General features: G+C 38.3%; 1 protein-coding gene across 1 annotated transcript; it reads left to right on the plus strand.

Moving 5' to 3' along the window:
• Positions 1–622: 622 nt before the first annotated feature.
• On the plus strand, positions 623–15,880 carry gpr137c (G protein-coupled receptor 137c). Its single transcript, XM_085398742.1, has 8 exons — positions 623–1,581; positions 8,555–8,604; positions 8,905–9,012; positions 9,165–9,303; positions 9,980–10,129; positions 11,586–11,711; positions 11,803–11,927; positions 12,017–15,880. The coding sequence occupies exons 1-8, from the start codon at positions 1,207–1,209 to the stop codon at positions 12,297–12,299; spliced, it is 1,356 nt and encodes a 451-aa protein (XP_085254868.1). The 5' UTR covers positions 623–1,206; the 3' UTR covers positions 12,300–15,880.
• The last annotated feature ends 1,044 nt before the right edge of the window (positions 15,881–16,924 follow it).

Raw genomic sequence — 16,924 nt, forward strand, 5'->3', positions numbered from 1 at the left:
ATCCGAGAAGCTTCTTCAGTTCTAAGGTCAAATGGTGGAGAGTCCCAGATATAAACCTAGTGGGAGAATCCCCCCACAGAGGGACAAAAGGACCCCCTGATGATCCTCTAATCCCCTGAGCCAAGGTGTGAAACTGGGTGTGGGTCCCAATCAGCCAGAGTTTCGGGTTTTTGTCCCTCTGTGGGGGGTTACTTCCACTAGGTTTATATCTGGGACTCTCCACCATTTGACCTTAGAACTTTGCAAGCTCCTTTGACTACGATGACCTGGATGACTGAGAACCTTCACAGACAAAAGGAGCTGTGACTTCTTGAAAACAAAATAGAAAAACAATTACAGGCTGCTCTCTCTTTTTTTTAGTTAACGTAAAGCTAGCATGTGCGTTTATATTGAAACCACAGACGTTTTGGTGCCTCTGACTTTTTCCTTTACCCAACTTTCAGCCAACAGTATCTATCTGTTATCTATCTATCTGCTTGCGAGAGACACCCACTGGCATCCCTGAACCAAACACATTGTGGAAGGGTTTTGACTTGAGCAAATCACCAATCACACGCGCGCAGGGGGCGGAAACTTCCGCAGCTGACATCATCGTCACTCAATGAAGGAAGGAAGTTCTGGAGGTTGGGCGGCCTGATGAGCCAATGAAGCGGTGTTCTGATAATGTGGGTGTGCCACTGACGTTCACTTATGGGTGTTCGGAAAACAGCTACAACCTCCGGCTCAGGAGTCAGATGTTTTCCAATAAAACAAGGCTGGTGAGGAGCCAAGATGGCGGCCTGCGAAGAGCCAGTTTCCCTGTTAATTGGGACCGAGGGGGCGGGTCTATATAACTGCATCACAGCTGATCTGGAGGTTCCCCCCCCCCCTCAAGTTGTTTTTTTGCAGAGAGCAGCTTTGCAGAGAATCACAAGGGGACCTCTCTCTTGTTTTCTTTCTCCTCTGTCTTGTTATTTTAACCTGGCGCTTTAGAAAAAACTAAATCCAGCCTTTTTTTTTTTCGTTTTCAGACCCGTAGCGAATTTAAAGCACAGCGCAGTTCCACAATGCCACTTCTTTTCAGAATAAACTGCTTTTCTCGCAATTTTTCACCCGCACCCCCTCGTCTTTTTTGTCACCCACAGTGAATTTAGCCCAGGTCTGACCCACTTTGAAGTGTGTTTGCCTTCACTGCACCTCATGTGTTAGTGCGAGCCGCCGGCGGAGATGTTTTCGGCAGGAGAGGAGGTTCATTCCCAGTTGTTTACCTCACTGAAGGAGTCCTCCGGAGCTGCAGTCTCCCCAGCACTGGAGCTCAGTCTAACTGCCGTCTACACCGTCCTCTACTCCCTCCTGTTTGTTTTCGTCTACCTGCAGCTCTGGCTCATTTTGCACTACGGACACAAGCGTTTCAGCTATCAGAGCGTGTTTCTGTTTCTGTGCCTGCTGTGGGCAGCGCTGCGGACGACGCTCTTCTCTTTCTACTTTAAAAATGTGGTGCAGGCCAACCAGCTGCAGCCTCTGGCCTACTGGCTGCTCTACTGCTTCCCCGTCTGCCTGCAGTTCTTCACCCTCTGCCTGCTCAACCTCTACTTCACACAGGTAAGGGTGTGTGTGTGAGATGTACAGGGTTTGTATGAGATACCAGATTTCATTAAACTGCTGACACTGCAGTTTTCCCTTCTTTTGGCCCTAAATGCAAGCATAAGCACTTACAGTTGGTCAGGGATGCCTTTATCCACCTGTCTAGTGCAAATGTCAGTCACAGGGGACTGGAAAAACACATCATCAGTGAAGGATCCAGTGCTCTTAAGGTCTTGTGCTGCCAGTTTGAAAAGTTTTAATAACAGACTATATGGATGTTGCCACTATGATGTCACTAAATCCTGTCTTTGAAGGCTTGAGCTGAAGGACATTGGCATGCTAACTTTTTAAACCACATGTTACAAACACAGGGTGTATATGACCGAGACACTGAGAGGAACTGGACAGTCAAACGGTAGGTAGGCCCAACCTAAAGAGAGCCTTCTGTACTCTAAAGGGGAGCAAAATACATAAAATGAGCATTATGTTGGATTTTCTAAACTAGATATTAACACCGCAAACTCATCAAGCTACTATTAGGAGTAGCTTGAAGTTCTTTTCTGAACTGAGCGGTTGCTGTTATATTTTAGGCCTGCATATAGAACAAAATGACTGTTTGCACCAGAAATTAGTGAGGGTGGTCTCTACGCTTGGAAAAACCCAGAAACCATTCAAATGGTCATCAAAACAAGTCTTTATTGATATATTCTGAAGTGTCGAAACTGGTCATTGAGAGTACAGTGGAGGTCGTCAAATGTCGTCTCTATGGGGGGAAAGAGGTATAACTGTGCTGCAGGTTTAATAGGGTGATTGGACAGCCTAGAAAGAGATTGGGTTTGCCTAAAGACAGAGAGACTTACCAGGTGAACCAGAAAGCACAGATCACAAGACACACCTGTAGAAAGTAAGAGCTACATAGAGGGACAGGCACAAGGTTAATGGTATGTCAAAGGTTTTACAGATAATACATCTTCTGTGTGTCATGAATTCAGAGCTGCATGATAGTTTATCAGATTCAGTAGCTCAGTGTTTGCTTTGTATTTCAATAAACAAGTATCACGTGTTTCACATAGACATACTTGTACATTATGAATACTTTTTAGCGGACCATGCATCAAAGGTGTAGGCAGCAATTAATTCACCTTCAGAGATTCATTGAATGCACGATAAAACGTGCTGGACTCTTGATGTTTTATATTGCACTCATCTGCCACTTTATTAGGTGCACCTTACTAGTTCCAGTTTGAATCTTCTTTTGACATTCAGAACTGCCTTAATTCTTTGTGGCGTAGACTCAGCAAAGTGCTGAAAACATTTCTCAGATTGGCATGATTGCATCACAAAGTTGCTGAAGATTTTGTCTGCTGCAAAGTCATGAGATTCTCTTGTTCTACCGCATCTGAATGGTGCTCCATTGCACTGAGATCTGGTGACGAAGACACAAGTTTAAGAGTATTTCAGCTTTGTCACATAGTTGTCCTATTACAAAGCTTAAATCGTTGTTATTCTGGTGGAAGCAGACATCAGAAGATGCGGACGGTGTGGTCATAAAGGAATGGACATGGTCAGCAACAATACCCAAGTTGGTTGTAGCATTTTTAACAATGCTCCATTGGTATTATAGGGACTAAAGAGTGCCAAGAAAATATCCCCACATCATTAAAACCCCATCACCAGCATGAATCGTTGATACAAGGTAGGATTGAGCCACGTTTTCATGTTGTCTACATCAAATTCAGACCCTGTTATCTTAAAGTTGGGGTAAAGACTGGAGTGGCACTCGGTGTTTGTGCTGGAAAGTCCCAGCAGATCAGCAGCTTCTGAAATATTCAGACCAGCCTATATGGAAACCAAGAATCATGCAGCATTTAAAGTCACTTTCTTTCCCATTCTTGGATACATCCTCACGTTTACACTTTAGTACAAGGGTGGAGAACTCCAGACCTCAAGGGCCGGTGTCCTGCAGGTTTTAGATAGCACCCTGGATCAACACACCTGAATCAAACGACTAGTTCATTACCAGGTCTCTGGAGAACTTCAAGACATGTTCAGGAGGTCATTTCGCTATTTAGATCAGCTGTGTTGGATCAAGGACACATCCAAAACCTGCAGGACACCGGCCCTTGAGGCCTGGAGTTGGACACCCCTGCTTTAGTAGGTCGTCTCGATCGTCATGCACGCCTGTATGCAGTGAGTTGTTGCCATGTGACTGGCGGATGAGAGCAGGTATTCTTATTAAAGTGGCTAATTAGTGCGAAGTGGTCATTCTCAGATGTAAGAACATTTCTGATTGCGGAAACCTTACATGCGGAAAATACATGTTCTTGTATATTTGGTTTATTAAGCTTTCCTAATTGTTTTTGTTACTTTTGGAGAAACTAAGGCTTGCAGTTTTAGTTGTTATGCTAATAAGCCTAAACACACTTTATGCTGAGCTAAGCTAATCAGCTGCTAATTGTAATGTCATACTTGGCCAATACTATTACTGCTACTACTAAAAATAGTAATAGTGATATTCCATCAATACTTAATGGATGGATATAAAAGTGTCTTCAATCTTATTATTGAAATATTTGTCATAAAGTGACAGTATCAAAGCTATCAATTTGATATAGCCAGTTTTTCATTACGCGGTGTCTAAAATAGCAGGGGTTCCCTCTAAAAATGTATGCGCAGCTAAATAAATATGGCCAGTGTTATCAACATTGGCCTACATGTTCTGGGCGGACTGGTTTGAAGCAGTTTGGGTTGGTTTTGAAAGCTTTGCAAATAGACTCTGTTCATGTCCTGGGGTGACAGAAGGTGGATTGCATTTGCTTCTAACCTCCATTAGTGTTTCCTGTGCAGTAAGTGGATTGGACTCAAGAAAATGTCCCTGTTTGCTGTCACGGACGCAGTTGTTTAACACCTGCCCGTGCCAAATGCATCTACGCATGTTGGGATTGTCACATGACTGGCCAGCCCAGTGAACAAACATTTCCAGCTTGTGGTTTGACGTCTGGTCAGAAGCACCTCCACACTCTCGGCTGGTTCACTAATGTCTCATTTACATACAGGGAGAGTAAAAAGGAAGCCCATCCAACTGGCTAAGTGGAGGTTTGGTAATGAAACCAATGGTGTCCTATGACTGCTGATTAGTCATTGTTGCTTATGTGTAAATGCACACAAACTATGCTCCTTTTTAATATGAATAAAATTAGCTTTACATTTCCTTGTGTTGAAATAACAAAAATGAATCATGTCACATATAGTTTTGTTTTGCTTTGTTGTCACTATAGATTTAAATCTAAATTTAAATATACCCATGTTGGAATATCATGTGACAGGCCAGCCCAGTGAATGAACATTTCCAGGTCTGGCCAGATTTGAGTAATATATCTGAATCATATGTTCTTATAGTGTATACAGCTCAAACTGAAAGCTCTCTCTGCAGTAAACTATTGCAGGCTCAGTAATAGCAGAAAACACTTTTTGCTCACTTCTTCTGTTTGACCACCATTGTTATCTCTACGCCAGCGGTGGCTCAGCTGGCCTGCATGTAAGCAAAGTTACTCACAGCAATGAAGCATCAAAGAACTCAACTGTGCTTTGTAAAGAATTGAATAATTTTACAAACTTTCAGCTTTATTTGTCACTTTGCTTGTTACAAAAAATAAAACAGAGTTAGCTGGTAAGAATTGGAATTTGTGGGTTGCGATTGCTTATTGCTTGTTTTCTGCATTAAACTACCTTGTGACAATTTGCATGAATGGATATCAGAAATATGGCTTTGGTTAATATTAACTCCCAGACAAATATTGTCTTGTGTAAATGGGACAAAAGCCAAAAATGCTGGAAATCAATGGCAGACACTTACTCAGGGTTAACTGGAAGCGTCTTCACTAACCATGTGACAGTGACTCATAAAGGGTCATTTTGCTGACTATCAAAACCCACAAAACGATATCATTTACTGTAAAAACTGTTAAGAAAACTCCACACTTAAAAACATGAAACAAAATCTTATTGTTATTGAAAAATGACCAAACTGGTAAATGTCTTGTCAAAAATAATGAAATTTATTATTCTTTGAGTCCAGGTATGGACCTCTTAGGGTCGTGACAAATGCCCCAGGGCTACTGTAACATTTGTAATTGAAATATTTAGCATTTTATAGATTTAAAAACTTAAACCTGCTAATATATAAGATTCTTATGAAAATATGCAGCATAATAGGAGGAATTCAGATCATCTCGCCATTAAAATAAGGTCCAAATTAAGAATTCTGATCCAGTGATATGTTTATATCCCAGCATAGTGAATATTTTAACTTTAGGTATTTTAATGTTTTGATGCTAATACTTGTGTATTTCTACTTTTGCAGAGTCATTGCTTTTATTTAAGAGTCTAAATACTACTTCTCCATCTTGCAAGGCAGTTCTTAAACATAAAGCAGTATTTAAAAATGTGTGTTGTGTCGCTTTTCATGTTAGAACTCCTGTACGAGAGCACAGAGCTGCACGCGAGCCTAAAAATTGTACCCAGTATTTTCTATGCCGATAGACTGGCATTCATTTCTCAGCAAATACTCTGACTTAACTTGACTTCGTTTCTGAAAATGCATTAAAAAGAGCTTCATAGTATCATCACAGACCTTTAGATCTGCAGGGCTTTACTATTGAAACACATGACCGATTCTTTCAAACAGTATTGAATGATTTTTTTTTTTTTTTTTTCTCCACCTCACTGTTTAATGTTCACTTGCCTCTTTAGCTGAGGTCTGATATATTATCATGCAACTGCTGTGTGACATGCATGTGTGGAAATAGTCTTTCTGATGAGTTAGCTGTGACTCCTGGCATGTGATGTACTTCCCATTATTATACTTTTTTTTTTCTGCTTCCTACAAAAAGTGTAATGTAGTGATGAGTTTCCTATGCTGAGAGAAAACACAATAACAAATTGAACTATTCTCATTGTCTACTTATTAATAAAGACAAAGTATTGATAAGTGGACATTTTATATAGATGGTTTTTTATTTTTTAATTCCATAACATACATGCAGAAACATAGTGCACATAAAGTATACACCCTGGTAGTAATCTGTTGCCTTGATGCTTCATTTCTAGGTTACCAATTACCTCCTCCTGGCCTACATTCTCACACAAAAGGCTCACTGATAATGTGTGTACGTGTCCATGTGTGTGTTTAAACTCAGCGTTGACTTGGTCAGTGTCCTGTGTGTCCAGTGCAAATGTAACATATAGTAATGTCAGAAATGGATGATGATTTCATTTAACGTTGCTCAAAGGCAAATGTTGGCGTTTCCCTGTTTGTACCTCATAATCGCTGAATAAAGACTGTTTTGCTAAATATCTATGAAAAGGGACTCATTCCAAGGAGCGAGTGAACTTGATCAGTGGATGTCTGTGTTCCAGCTTTTGTACCTTTAAGCTGGACTTGGGCACAGGTTAATGTTTTTTAGGCAGCTACTGATAAGATGTTGGCAACAAGGTGGCTGAGAGTCAATAGCTTGTGTAGTGCAGGTCTCAGCAGTTTATTAGCTCGTTTTTGTGCTGTGTGCAGCAGTTAGCATAGTATAGCATAGCATTGCATAGCAGCTAACATCATTTTATTTCATTTTTAGCTGTTTTACTGTTTAAAGAATATTCCAAATTTTTATGATGTTACAAAAATATGATTGTCACAGGTGAAGTATTTTAACGGGTTCCTATGTTTAAAAATTATCTAAAATTAGCTTATAAAATTAGCCAGAGCTGTAAAAGTCAAAGACATGTAGGGGTGGGGGGCTCTTTAACTTTCTGTTGTTGTAGAGAGTAATCGACTCAAGTTAAGCTGGGGCTGGGTCATACTGTCATGCAGTACCAATTTGAACCATAAGAGTTAAACAGGCTAATAATTGGGAGCACATTATGTGCACTGGTGGCACATAAATGTAGGTAGAGAACAAAGAAATATCAAAAGTTAGAAGAAAAACGGCACACATCACCCTTAGTGGTGAAAATGTTATTAACCCGTGCACACTGTAACTGAAAAAAATACCTTTAAAGACCAACCTGAAGAACTTGTCTATGTTTTGTGTTGCTACTCTCTAAATTATATGATCAGTGTGTTCTGTTGTGTCAATGGGGGGGAAAGATGGCTATAGACATATTTTTCATTTACTCATCTGCATACAGCAGAGCAGTTAGTAGTTGTTATTAGCATTTAGTTTCTGGCTAACATCTAGTTTGCCTTTACAATGTGAATGTTGCAATTTGATAATATTTAAAGCAACATGACAGTCTTGCCAACCAGTAGAGGTTTTGCAAGTGCAGCTGTACAAGGCTCTGCTAGTGTCAGAGAACAGTTTTATTGCTCCATAGGGACAGTCTGTGATAATCAGTGAGTCATAAAATGCCCAAACATACAGAAATGTAATTTCTAAAATCAACAATATATAAAAGAAAAGCACACAATGTGATCCTGTCTAACCTTCAGCTAGAAAGTCCAAATTATGTCTTACTAGAAAAGCTAACAGTGCATGGATTAAAAGACTTGCCATATGTCCATATATCTGTTAGTGGTTTCTGTGGAAGTAACATCTTTGCCCCTATGATGTTTTTCTTTATCTTTGGCTCAGCCAAAAGGTGTCACTATAACTGCTCTAAACTCGGTTTTAGACAGATTACCTTTTTCTTGGCTCTATATAATATAATTGACAGTGGGTATCCCTAATATGGCTGGGTCAGGCATAGATGTCTAGCTGTGAACACTGAAGCCCCACCTACCTGTTGTTTAAATCATTTATTTGCGATCATTGGGGCAGCCAATGAGAAGAAAGTCAGCTTGAGGGGCTAAACTGAGACATGGGCTGAACTGAGGGGGCTACAGCATGCAAAGCTATTATACTAAATGCCAATGATAACAGTATGGACTGGAAGTACACTGTTAATGTACAGTATCTGCCCTATAATTGTAATAAAAGTGATATCATTGTCTCTTTCTCAGGTGATGTTTAAAGCTAAAGCCAAGTATTCACCAGAGCTCACAAAGTACAAGTAAGTCTCTTTTTAATCTGTAATATTTGTGTTTTTAAGTAAACTGCATTTAGTTATGCAGTATTCCCTTTAACCTTGATTATTTAAGACAGAATTCAGAATAAGTCATAAGATCCTTCTTCTGCTTATGGCTAGAGTCTCTCTTTTGTCTTTCTTATTCTTTATACAAACACACACGTGCGCGCGCGCAGATGGATTGCAGCTTCAACACTATGAATATTAATAAGTTGTGTGTGAATAACGTCACATTTTTGGCCATCCTTTTACTGCCTGTCTGTATTTGTCTGTTTCCCTCTCCAGGGTTCCCCTACGTTTGTTCTTCCTGTGTCTCAGTATATTTTTCCTGGTGGTGAATTTGACTTGTGCACTGTTAGTGCAAGGAGCTCTTGAACACTCTGAATCCCCGAGGTACACAAAAACCTTTAATCAAAACAAAACAGTCAATTGAATGTTTTCTACTTACTTGAAAATAACGGAGAAAACATTCATTCATAGCACAGTTTTAATTCTGAATTTTATCCCAGTATTTAAAGACATTAGCATAACCTCTGTGTTTCCAGTGATGGGAGTGTCAGACATGCAGTCTTGGCCCGGGTCCTGATCAACGACAGTCTGTTTGTGCTGTGTGCCATATCTCTGGCTGTGTGCATCTTCAAGATCGCCAAGATGTCATCTGCCAACGTTTATCTCGAGTCAAAGGTAGAAGGGGAAAAAAAGAAAAGAAAAAAGCATGAATTGTTCAGCTGCTTTTTCTTTAGATACACTGATATTACTTTCTTCTAATCAATAAATACAGTTAATACTCAACAATGTGAGATATTAGGAATTAATAATTTTGATGCTGATCATTCAGTGTCTTCAGATCATCCACTTTCCAACAGCACTGTTTGGGAAGTGAAGAAAACTGTAACCTGCATATTTTCGTCCCATCTGCAGGAGTCTGCCATTGTTTTTATGATATAAACTGTCTTTATAACGTAAAAAAACAATTTATCAGGGGAAAAAAAATATGATCAGCTATTCTGCAAACAGCCACATGGGGGCGATTGAGATATTTTATCCTCCTTTCCCAAAAGTCCCAAAATTTGAAATTACTTTACACTACCAAAGTATAAAAACTATAAAGTAACCTTTACACAGGGAATAGTGAATGAATGAACAAAGTGCTTCTCTGGACACAACCTTAGAAATCCAATGAGAAAATATCATATCTCTCCTATAGTTCAATCTTTGGCTGTAGTCAGACATTTCTGTCACGCTAAAGCATCTGTTGTACTGGTGGATCACATCGGTGGCCCACATCTGACAATACATTACAGGAAAGCTGGCCGGCTGATGCGTGAGCTTGTAATAAGTGCAGAAATTCTTCCTTTAGGGTACATCCGTGTGCCAAGCGACAGCCATCGGTGCCATGGTGATTCTCCTCTTCATGTCCAGAGCCTGTTATAATCTGGTGGTGGTGGCCCTGACCCCACAGGACCGATTCAGTCCCTTTAATTATGGCTGGTACAGTGTTTCTGATCAGGTACTGTATCATGTGTGTTAAGTTATAGATATATCGTGTGTGTGTGTGTGTGTGTGTGTGTGTGTGTGTGTGTGTGTGTGTGTGTGTGGACAGTCCATCTAAGGAGATTTGGTAAGATGATACTTAATGGGGTAAAGGGCTTTGTTTGCTATAAATAACTATGTGTCTGTGTGAACTGACCTACATCTGAGTTCAGGCTTTGAGATGGACAGAGCTTTTTAAATCATTCCATTGTGTATTTTGTGGGCAGGTACTGCACACGACAAACAGTAACAGATCTCTAACAGGAGTGTAATATGATATTATTTCCTTAATCTGGCAGTCTAATATTCTTCTATCCCTTTGTGTAGCGTCTGAGCACTTTCAGTTTACATCACGAGAAGATATACGCATACACATAACAGACAACAATTGTGTGAATATTATTATTATTATTATTATTATTATTATTATTATTTATTATTAATGATAATATGTATTATTTGGTATTTCTGTCTATGAAGATTATTTGCCACTAAATTACTAGCCAAACTATTCGATAAGTGTGTACTAAGTATAGCCCACCTGATATAAACCAATCCAGTACTTGTTTCAGCTTGTTTTCTCCTTAGTTTTAAACATGTGCATTGCTGTCAATGATGATCAAGGTTGCCCTCTGGTGGATACAGCATGGAACATCAACAGTCAAAACATGGTTGAAGAGTTTTGGTTTGGATTGGGGGGTTTTGTGGTGGTGGTTCACCTCCTTTTTGTTTTTGTTTTTTTTAATATTATAAATGCTGATAATGATAGATTAGCATGCACCTAATCTTGGCCGACAATATCATTCCATATTGGGTGCTAGAGGCTTTGCATGATTCATGAGTGATATTTGTCTGACAGAAATATGCTGTTTTAACCTCTCTTTAAGTTCCATGAGACCCCACCCATCTGTTCTAATATTACGTAAACAAGGAATTTTTTTTTTTAAACGTATGTTTATGAGATAATTAATAAAATTAAAACCTACTATTTTAGCTTGAGCTAGGAATTGATTAGCTTAGCTTAGCATACAAACTGAAAGGAATAGAAACTTGAGGTTTGGTAATTTAGTAAATATTTTTAACTGTTTCTTTTGGAGTTTTTTTTGTCTACAAAAAAGGTACATGTGTAAATTTGTAGGTAGTTGGAAGCCATATTTTTAAATATATAAAGGCTAGCAGTTTCTCCGTGCTCCCAGTATTTAGGCTAAGCTGCGATAATTGCTACATGGCGCTAGCTACAAACTGGAACTTTGATATCAGAGTGGTATCCATCGCTTCTCAGCCTTCTTTATTATTTCAATATTTTAAGTTTTTTTTTTTTTTTTTTTTTTTAATTATTATTATTATTTTTAATTTTTTTTTCAGTTATTTGCTGCCTTCAATATGTTATAGGTCAAAGAAAATATCTGTAATACAGCGTGTTCTTGTTAAAGGCTGACGTACAGGAGATCAGCGGTGAAGCCTACATTGTGTTTGGGATCATTCTGTTCTTCTGGGAGTTGCTGCCTACCAGCTTAGTGGTGGTTTTCTTTAGAGTCCAGAGACCCAACCAAAACCTGGTAAACTAAGAAGTTAAAAATACTGTCTCATGTGAACTTTTTCAAAAGTTGTAAATTTGAGACAAAACTTAAATATGTCTGCATCTCTCAGGCTCCAGGAGGCATGATCAACAGCCATAGTTTCAGCTCCAGGGCTTATTTCTTTGACAATCCCCGGCGGTACGACAGCGATGACGACCTGTCCAGAAGCATCAATAACAGGACTGATCGGGCCAGGTGGGTATGAACATTTGAAGTTAAAAGTCACCATTTTTAAATCATGTTAAGCTCGTCGTTTAAAAAAATGTGTTCTCTCCCATCCTCAGTCTCCTGTCCACCACACCCCAACCAGGAGCATCTAGTTGGTATGGCTCCATCCAATGTAATGCACCTTTAGCAGCAGGGGTGTCATCTGCCCAGCAGCCACCATCTTCCACTGCGCCGCTCCTTTTTGCCTATGGAAACATCCAGAGTCACCATCACCACCATCACAACTACTACTCCACCCCCCAGAACAACTACCACCATCACCATCACAGTAACTATTATTCTACGCCACAGAATTATCACTGCGGATCACAGACATATTTCACCACCCCACAGAATTAAGCTGGAGTGGTCATAAAGATAAAAAAAAGAAAAAGGGGGGGGAAGAAAGAAGAGGGACTAATTACTTAAAATGTTTTGTTTTTTCCTTGTCTGCATTCTGCTTAACAAACAGTGTCATAGCTTGTACTTGTACAATTTTTTTTTCTCTGGACCAAATTGTGCATCATAATTGGTTTGCCAAATAATTTTGGAGAAATGTGGGGGTATAAGGTTGGCACACCATGACTACTTGCTTTTTGAAAGCCATCTTTAAACAGAAACCATGGAACAATTTGCAGCACTAGTGGCTAATATGCCTACAAATGAAGATGCTTTTTTGCTGTTTAATATTTTGGTCAATAACTTCTTGAGATTGGAACCAATCATCGACTGGGAAAAATCATCACCCTTTCCTGGTCAATTCCACTCAGACACTATTTATTTTGACATATATACGATAATCAAGCAGGTATGTAAGCTAAAGTGGCTAATCATGAATCTGCAACAGTATGACAGTGACGAGTTTGGGACGTCTTGTCAAATTGTTTGGATCATGTGACGGTTTTTGCAATAGAATTGTAAAAATGCAATTATTTTAATTGGCAGTAGGCTAAGTTGGGAAAGGGCACAGCACTGCAGGTGGGCTTTTTCAAAAGAACCAATTCAGTATGCAGTTATCGCACATTAACACCTCTTTGCACTTTTCTGAAAGTGAAATATTTCTTAAGCGTTATTAAATAAATGGCTACGCAAACACAAGAGTCATCAGCTGTAGCCATAGCTAAAACCTTTTGACAAGCTAGCTGCAGGAGAGAATGGTGTGGCTAGCAGCTAACAAGGAAAAAATATTTTGTGTGCCTGCCACTGTGTACTGATGTAGTTACATTTAAAAAAAAAAAAGAAAAAAAAAAAGATGAAGCTAATAAAAAGTTTAATTATCATTCCTTGTTTTATTTGCCACGCAGATGGTTCACCTGAATGCAAAAACAGCCTAATCAAATTAAACTGGCCAGTGCTATTTGGCTAATGGACTATGAACAGAAACCAGAAATCTTGTAAGCCTACACATTCCTACATATGCATACTTTTTTTTTTTTTTTTTTTTTTTTTTTTTTTTTTTTGGACAGATTTGTTCCCACAATTGAGATCTGGGAATGGTTTTTCACAATCCTCTTATGCTATAGAGAATGTTCTTGGGAAAGTTCAAACCTTTGTCATAATACCATTATAAGCTAGGCCATTAAAATCTAACCCTTTAAACATAGGAGTATCTCTTCACTATGAAAACTAAATTATGTACTTTTGCAAAAGACATTTCAAGATGTTTATCACTCTTAAGATCTAGTTTTGACAGGAATTAGCGTTTGCTAATTTGCCAGTGACTGTTGATTCAGCGAGTGCTAGGTTATACAGAGTGCTGACACTTTTGTTAATCTGTTTAGCAAGAAAATTAGCAGAGACCAAGAAAATGCAAGAAGCTAATGATTCCTTAGCTTCATGTGTTTTCATAACCAATTCCTTGACCAAACAGATTGGTAGGAATCTGTTTTTAAAGGCAAATTTATTACTTTTGTTAAAATGTTTCTGTTAAATTGTACCACACAAACAGAAAGGTGTACAAAAACTATCAAAAACCTTGCTACTTTAAGCTGCTGAACCACTTCTTTACTGGCACGTAATGTTGGTTGGGTCAAATAAGTTTACAGTTTTCAAAACTTGCAAAATACTGTTACATTTAAAGGTACTTTTTGTCATTACCCTCTGAAAAGTTAAATCAGCACTTTCACCACCAGGAGGCAGCATTTTAACAACAGGTGTACTGAATTAGGTTCACATTTCTGTTTAGCCACACCCTTGTGTCCTCAAGAGGCATCTAGATTGCCATTAAAACGAATGCATACTTAATGACTTGCCTGATTGACTCAGAGCGCCCTCTTGTGTTTGACATTGGTATTACAAAAATATGGGCTAGTTCAACTTGGCTGATATTACTTCAACACAAGTCACATATGTTGTGGACATGAAGTCATAGATTGATTCTTTAACTTGTAATAGGCACTTTTTTTTTTTTTTTTTTTTTTTTTTTTTTTTAAAAGAGTTATGTCCAGGAAAAAAAACCCAAAACAGTCAGATTTATATGTAGCAGCTGTATGGGTATCAATCTCAACAGAATCAGCCCGGTTGAGGAAGACTGTTTAACAGATTATTGCCCGAGCCAGACTTCAACAAAATCTGCTTGGCTTCTAGAGAATGCCGATGTTGATGAAACTGCTGATTTTGGATACAAATTTTAACAGCTACATCCAGGCAACCTTGGACAAAATCATACAATGAAAATTTGTGAAAATGTAAGACTGGAGCAAAAATTCTATCACATATTCTTATGTGAGAAGAAGAATTAAAATATATCATAGCTTCATCTCAATCACAATCTCACATCATACATAGGAGATTATATCATCAATATGTGGCCTACATCCAGTATTGGACTATAACTTGGCCCTTACTGTTCGTTTGGAAGGGAAAGGTTCGGTGAAACGTGACCAAAAACTTTTATGGTACCTAATTCTTTGCGAGTTGTGAGGCGACGATTTGCACTTAGAAAAGAAGTTCACCTTCAATTTAAAAAAAAAAAAAAAAAAAAAAAAAAAACCTTTTCAGGGCCTGAATGTAGGTTTTTCTTCTCAAACCTTGTATTTTCTTCAGTAATCATCTTTATTCTGTATTTTACCATTTATCCTTTTGGAAAGGAAAATATCAATGTGCCATCACGTCATCATATCTAATAGTTTCATTCCTTAAGGAAAATATTTTTGCACAAAAGAAAAGGTTGAATGATGTTGTTAATTGTGTCTGGCTATGTAATTTCTAATTGGTGTGTGAAGTAATTTGAGTCTGTGTGTTATGCTTTTCTACATTACTGTTTATTCTACATTAATTTTTACTGTCTAACAGATTATGCAGTTAATTTTTTTTGCCCCATTGTTCTTCATAATGTTTCAAATGTTCCAAATCTCATAACAGACTGCAGCCTGTAAGCTTCACTTTTAATGGAACCTTTTTGCTTTATGACCTGGCTCACAAATCAGAATCCCTCAATCTCTTCTGACTGAAAGAAAAAATGTTTCCACATGGTTTTGGAACACTTCAACAGACTTGTAAATGACCATGCAAACTTCATACCACCAAAAGGGGGAGTGGAAGCAAGAAAGTGTCTGTTTGGTTCACTTTTGTGGAACAAATTAGCAATAAAATCGTTTCAATTGCATTTCATGCTTTCATCACTTCTTCAGCAGGTTATACTGGATATTCTGAAACACAGTGAAAGAAATGAAGTTCTCATTTTTCTTTTTGGCCCAGCTGCAGTGGAGAATGCATGTTTCTGAAACGGTGCACAACAACTCAGTTTCCTATTTTCGTTTGAAGCTAGTAATACTTGTGTAAAAATGGTGTTTGCTCTTCCTGCTACAAAAAAGCAGTGATAACTGTTTCATGTTATGAATTGTTTCATCTGTGGCCATAATGAATGTAACCTACTGTGCAAGAGATCACTAATGATGTATGCAAGAAAAACACTACCATGTTTGAATAAAGGCCTACTGCACTGTTTTTAAGATGGAAATCGTTCATGTATAGAAGGTCCTCATTATGTTTGCTAACATGGATCTGACCAGTTCTGACTTCGCCTACGAGTACACACAGCAGAATTGACCAGCTAACAAGATTATGGAAATGATCCGAACTGAAAGTGAGATGTTAGCTATTCCTCAGAGAGCTGCAAGATGTAGCACCAGAAAACATAACAGCTTTGATTTCTGATTAGATTTAAGTCTCATTTTCCCTGGAATATGTAATTTCTTTTCATGTTGTGCACACAAAAAATAACAGCACATTTTGGCTCATTTAGCAAATGTCCATTCTTTTATTTATTTATTTTTAAACTGATTTGTGATAACTGCAAAATGCAAGTTCAAAGTACACATCCTCGTGGCTTAGACTTAAATTTGGTTCCTGAATTTACTTATGCAAAACAGACTGCAATATAACATGGACATAGCCAGTGTTACATCACCTATTGGTTACTGAAGTCTCGTTGTTTAACCCAGTGTATTTTCACTCAGCTGCCTTAACCTCCTAAGACCCGAACTCTTCCACGGTATGCATTTTTAATTTCTCTTTGATATTTGGGCATATTGGGGCCCAATGAATGTAAAAACAAAGAATTACCAGATTTTTTTTTTTATTACCTTATTTTTGTTTTTAAGAAAAATAAGAGCCACACATGAGGATATTCGTTTAAAATTTTGATAGAACAGTAGCAGTATAATGTCCTCGTAAGTGGCTATCAGGCCCTTGTAGAGCAAAATTTTGTATTTTGGTCTAAATAACCCAAAATGTGATGTCCACATATGTGGACGCCAGGTCCTAGGAGGTTAAAACTGTTTTTTTCAAATACTTTACTATGAATAACGTTTTTTAAATGAACTTAAACTTGTTTTTCAGTAGACTTTTATACCACTTGGTTTTCTACCTGAAAAAAACAATTTAACCTATTTTAGCCCATTTAACAGAAAAACATTTTTACTCATTGATTAGTGTGTAATTATGTCTCCCAACAAACTAACGCATTCTCATAAACTTAGGAT

This window comes from Rhamphochromis longiceps, linkage group LG23 (assembly GCF_057381845.1).
Source record: "Rhamphochromis longiceps isolate RC_006_pf linkage group LG23, R_longiceps_female_GT1.1, whole genome shotgun sequence".
Lineage (NCBI taxonomy): Eukaryota > Metazoa > Chordata > Actinopteri > Cichliformes > Cichlidae > Rhamphochromis > Rhamphochromis longiceps.

What these genes read in the sequence shown, in the direction of transcription:
- gpr137c (XM_085398742.1), top strand. Translation starts at nt 1,207, where the DNA reads ATGTTTTCGGCAGGAGAGGAGGTTCATTCCCAGTTGTTTACCTCACTG. An exon ending in TCAACCTCTACTTCACACAG is followed by an intron (nt 1,582 to 8,554) that starts GTAAGGGTGTGT and finishes TCTCTTTCTCAG; the next exon opens with GTGATGTTTAAAGCTAAAGC. An exon ending in GGTACAGTGTTTCTGATCAG is followed by an intron (nt 10,130 to 11,585) that starts GTACTGTATCAT and finishes TTCTTGTTAAAG; the next exon opens with GCTGACGTACAGGAGATCAG.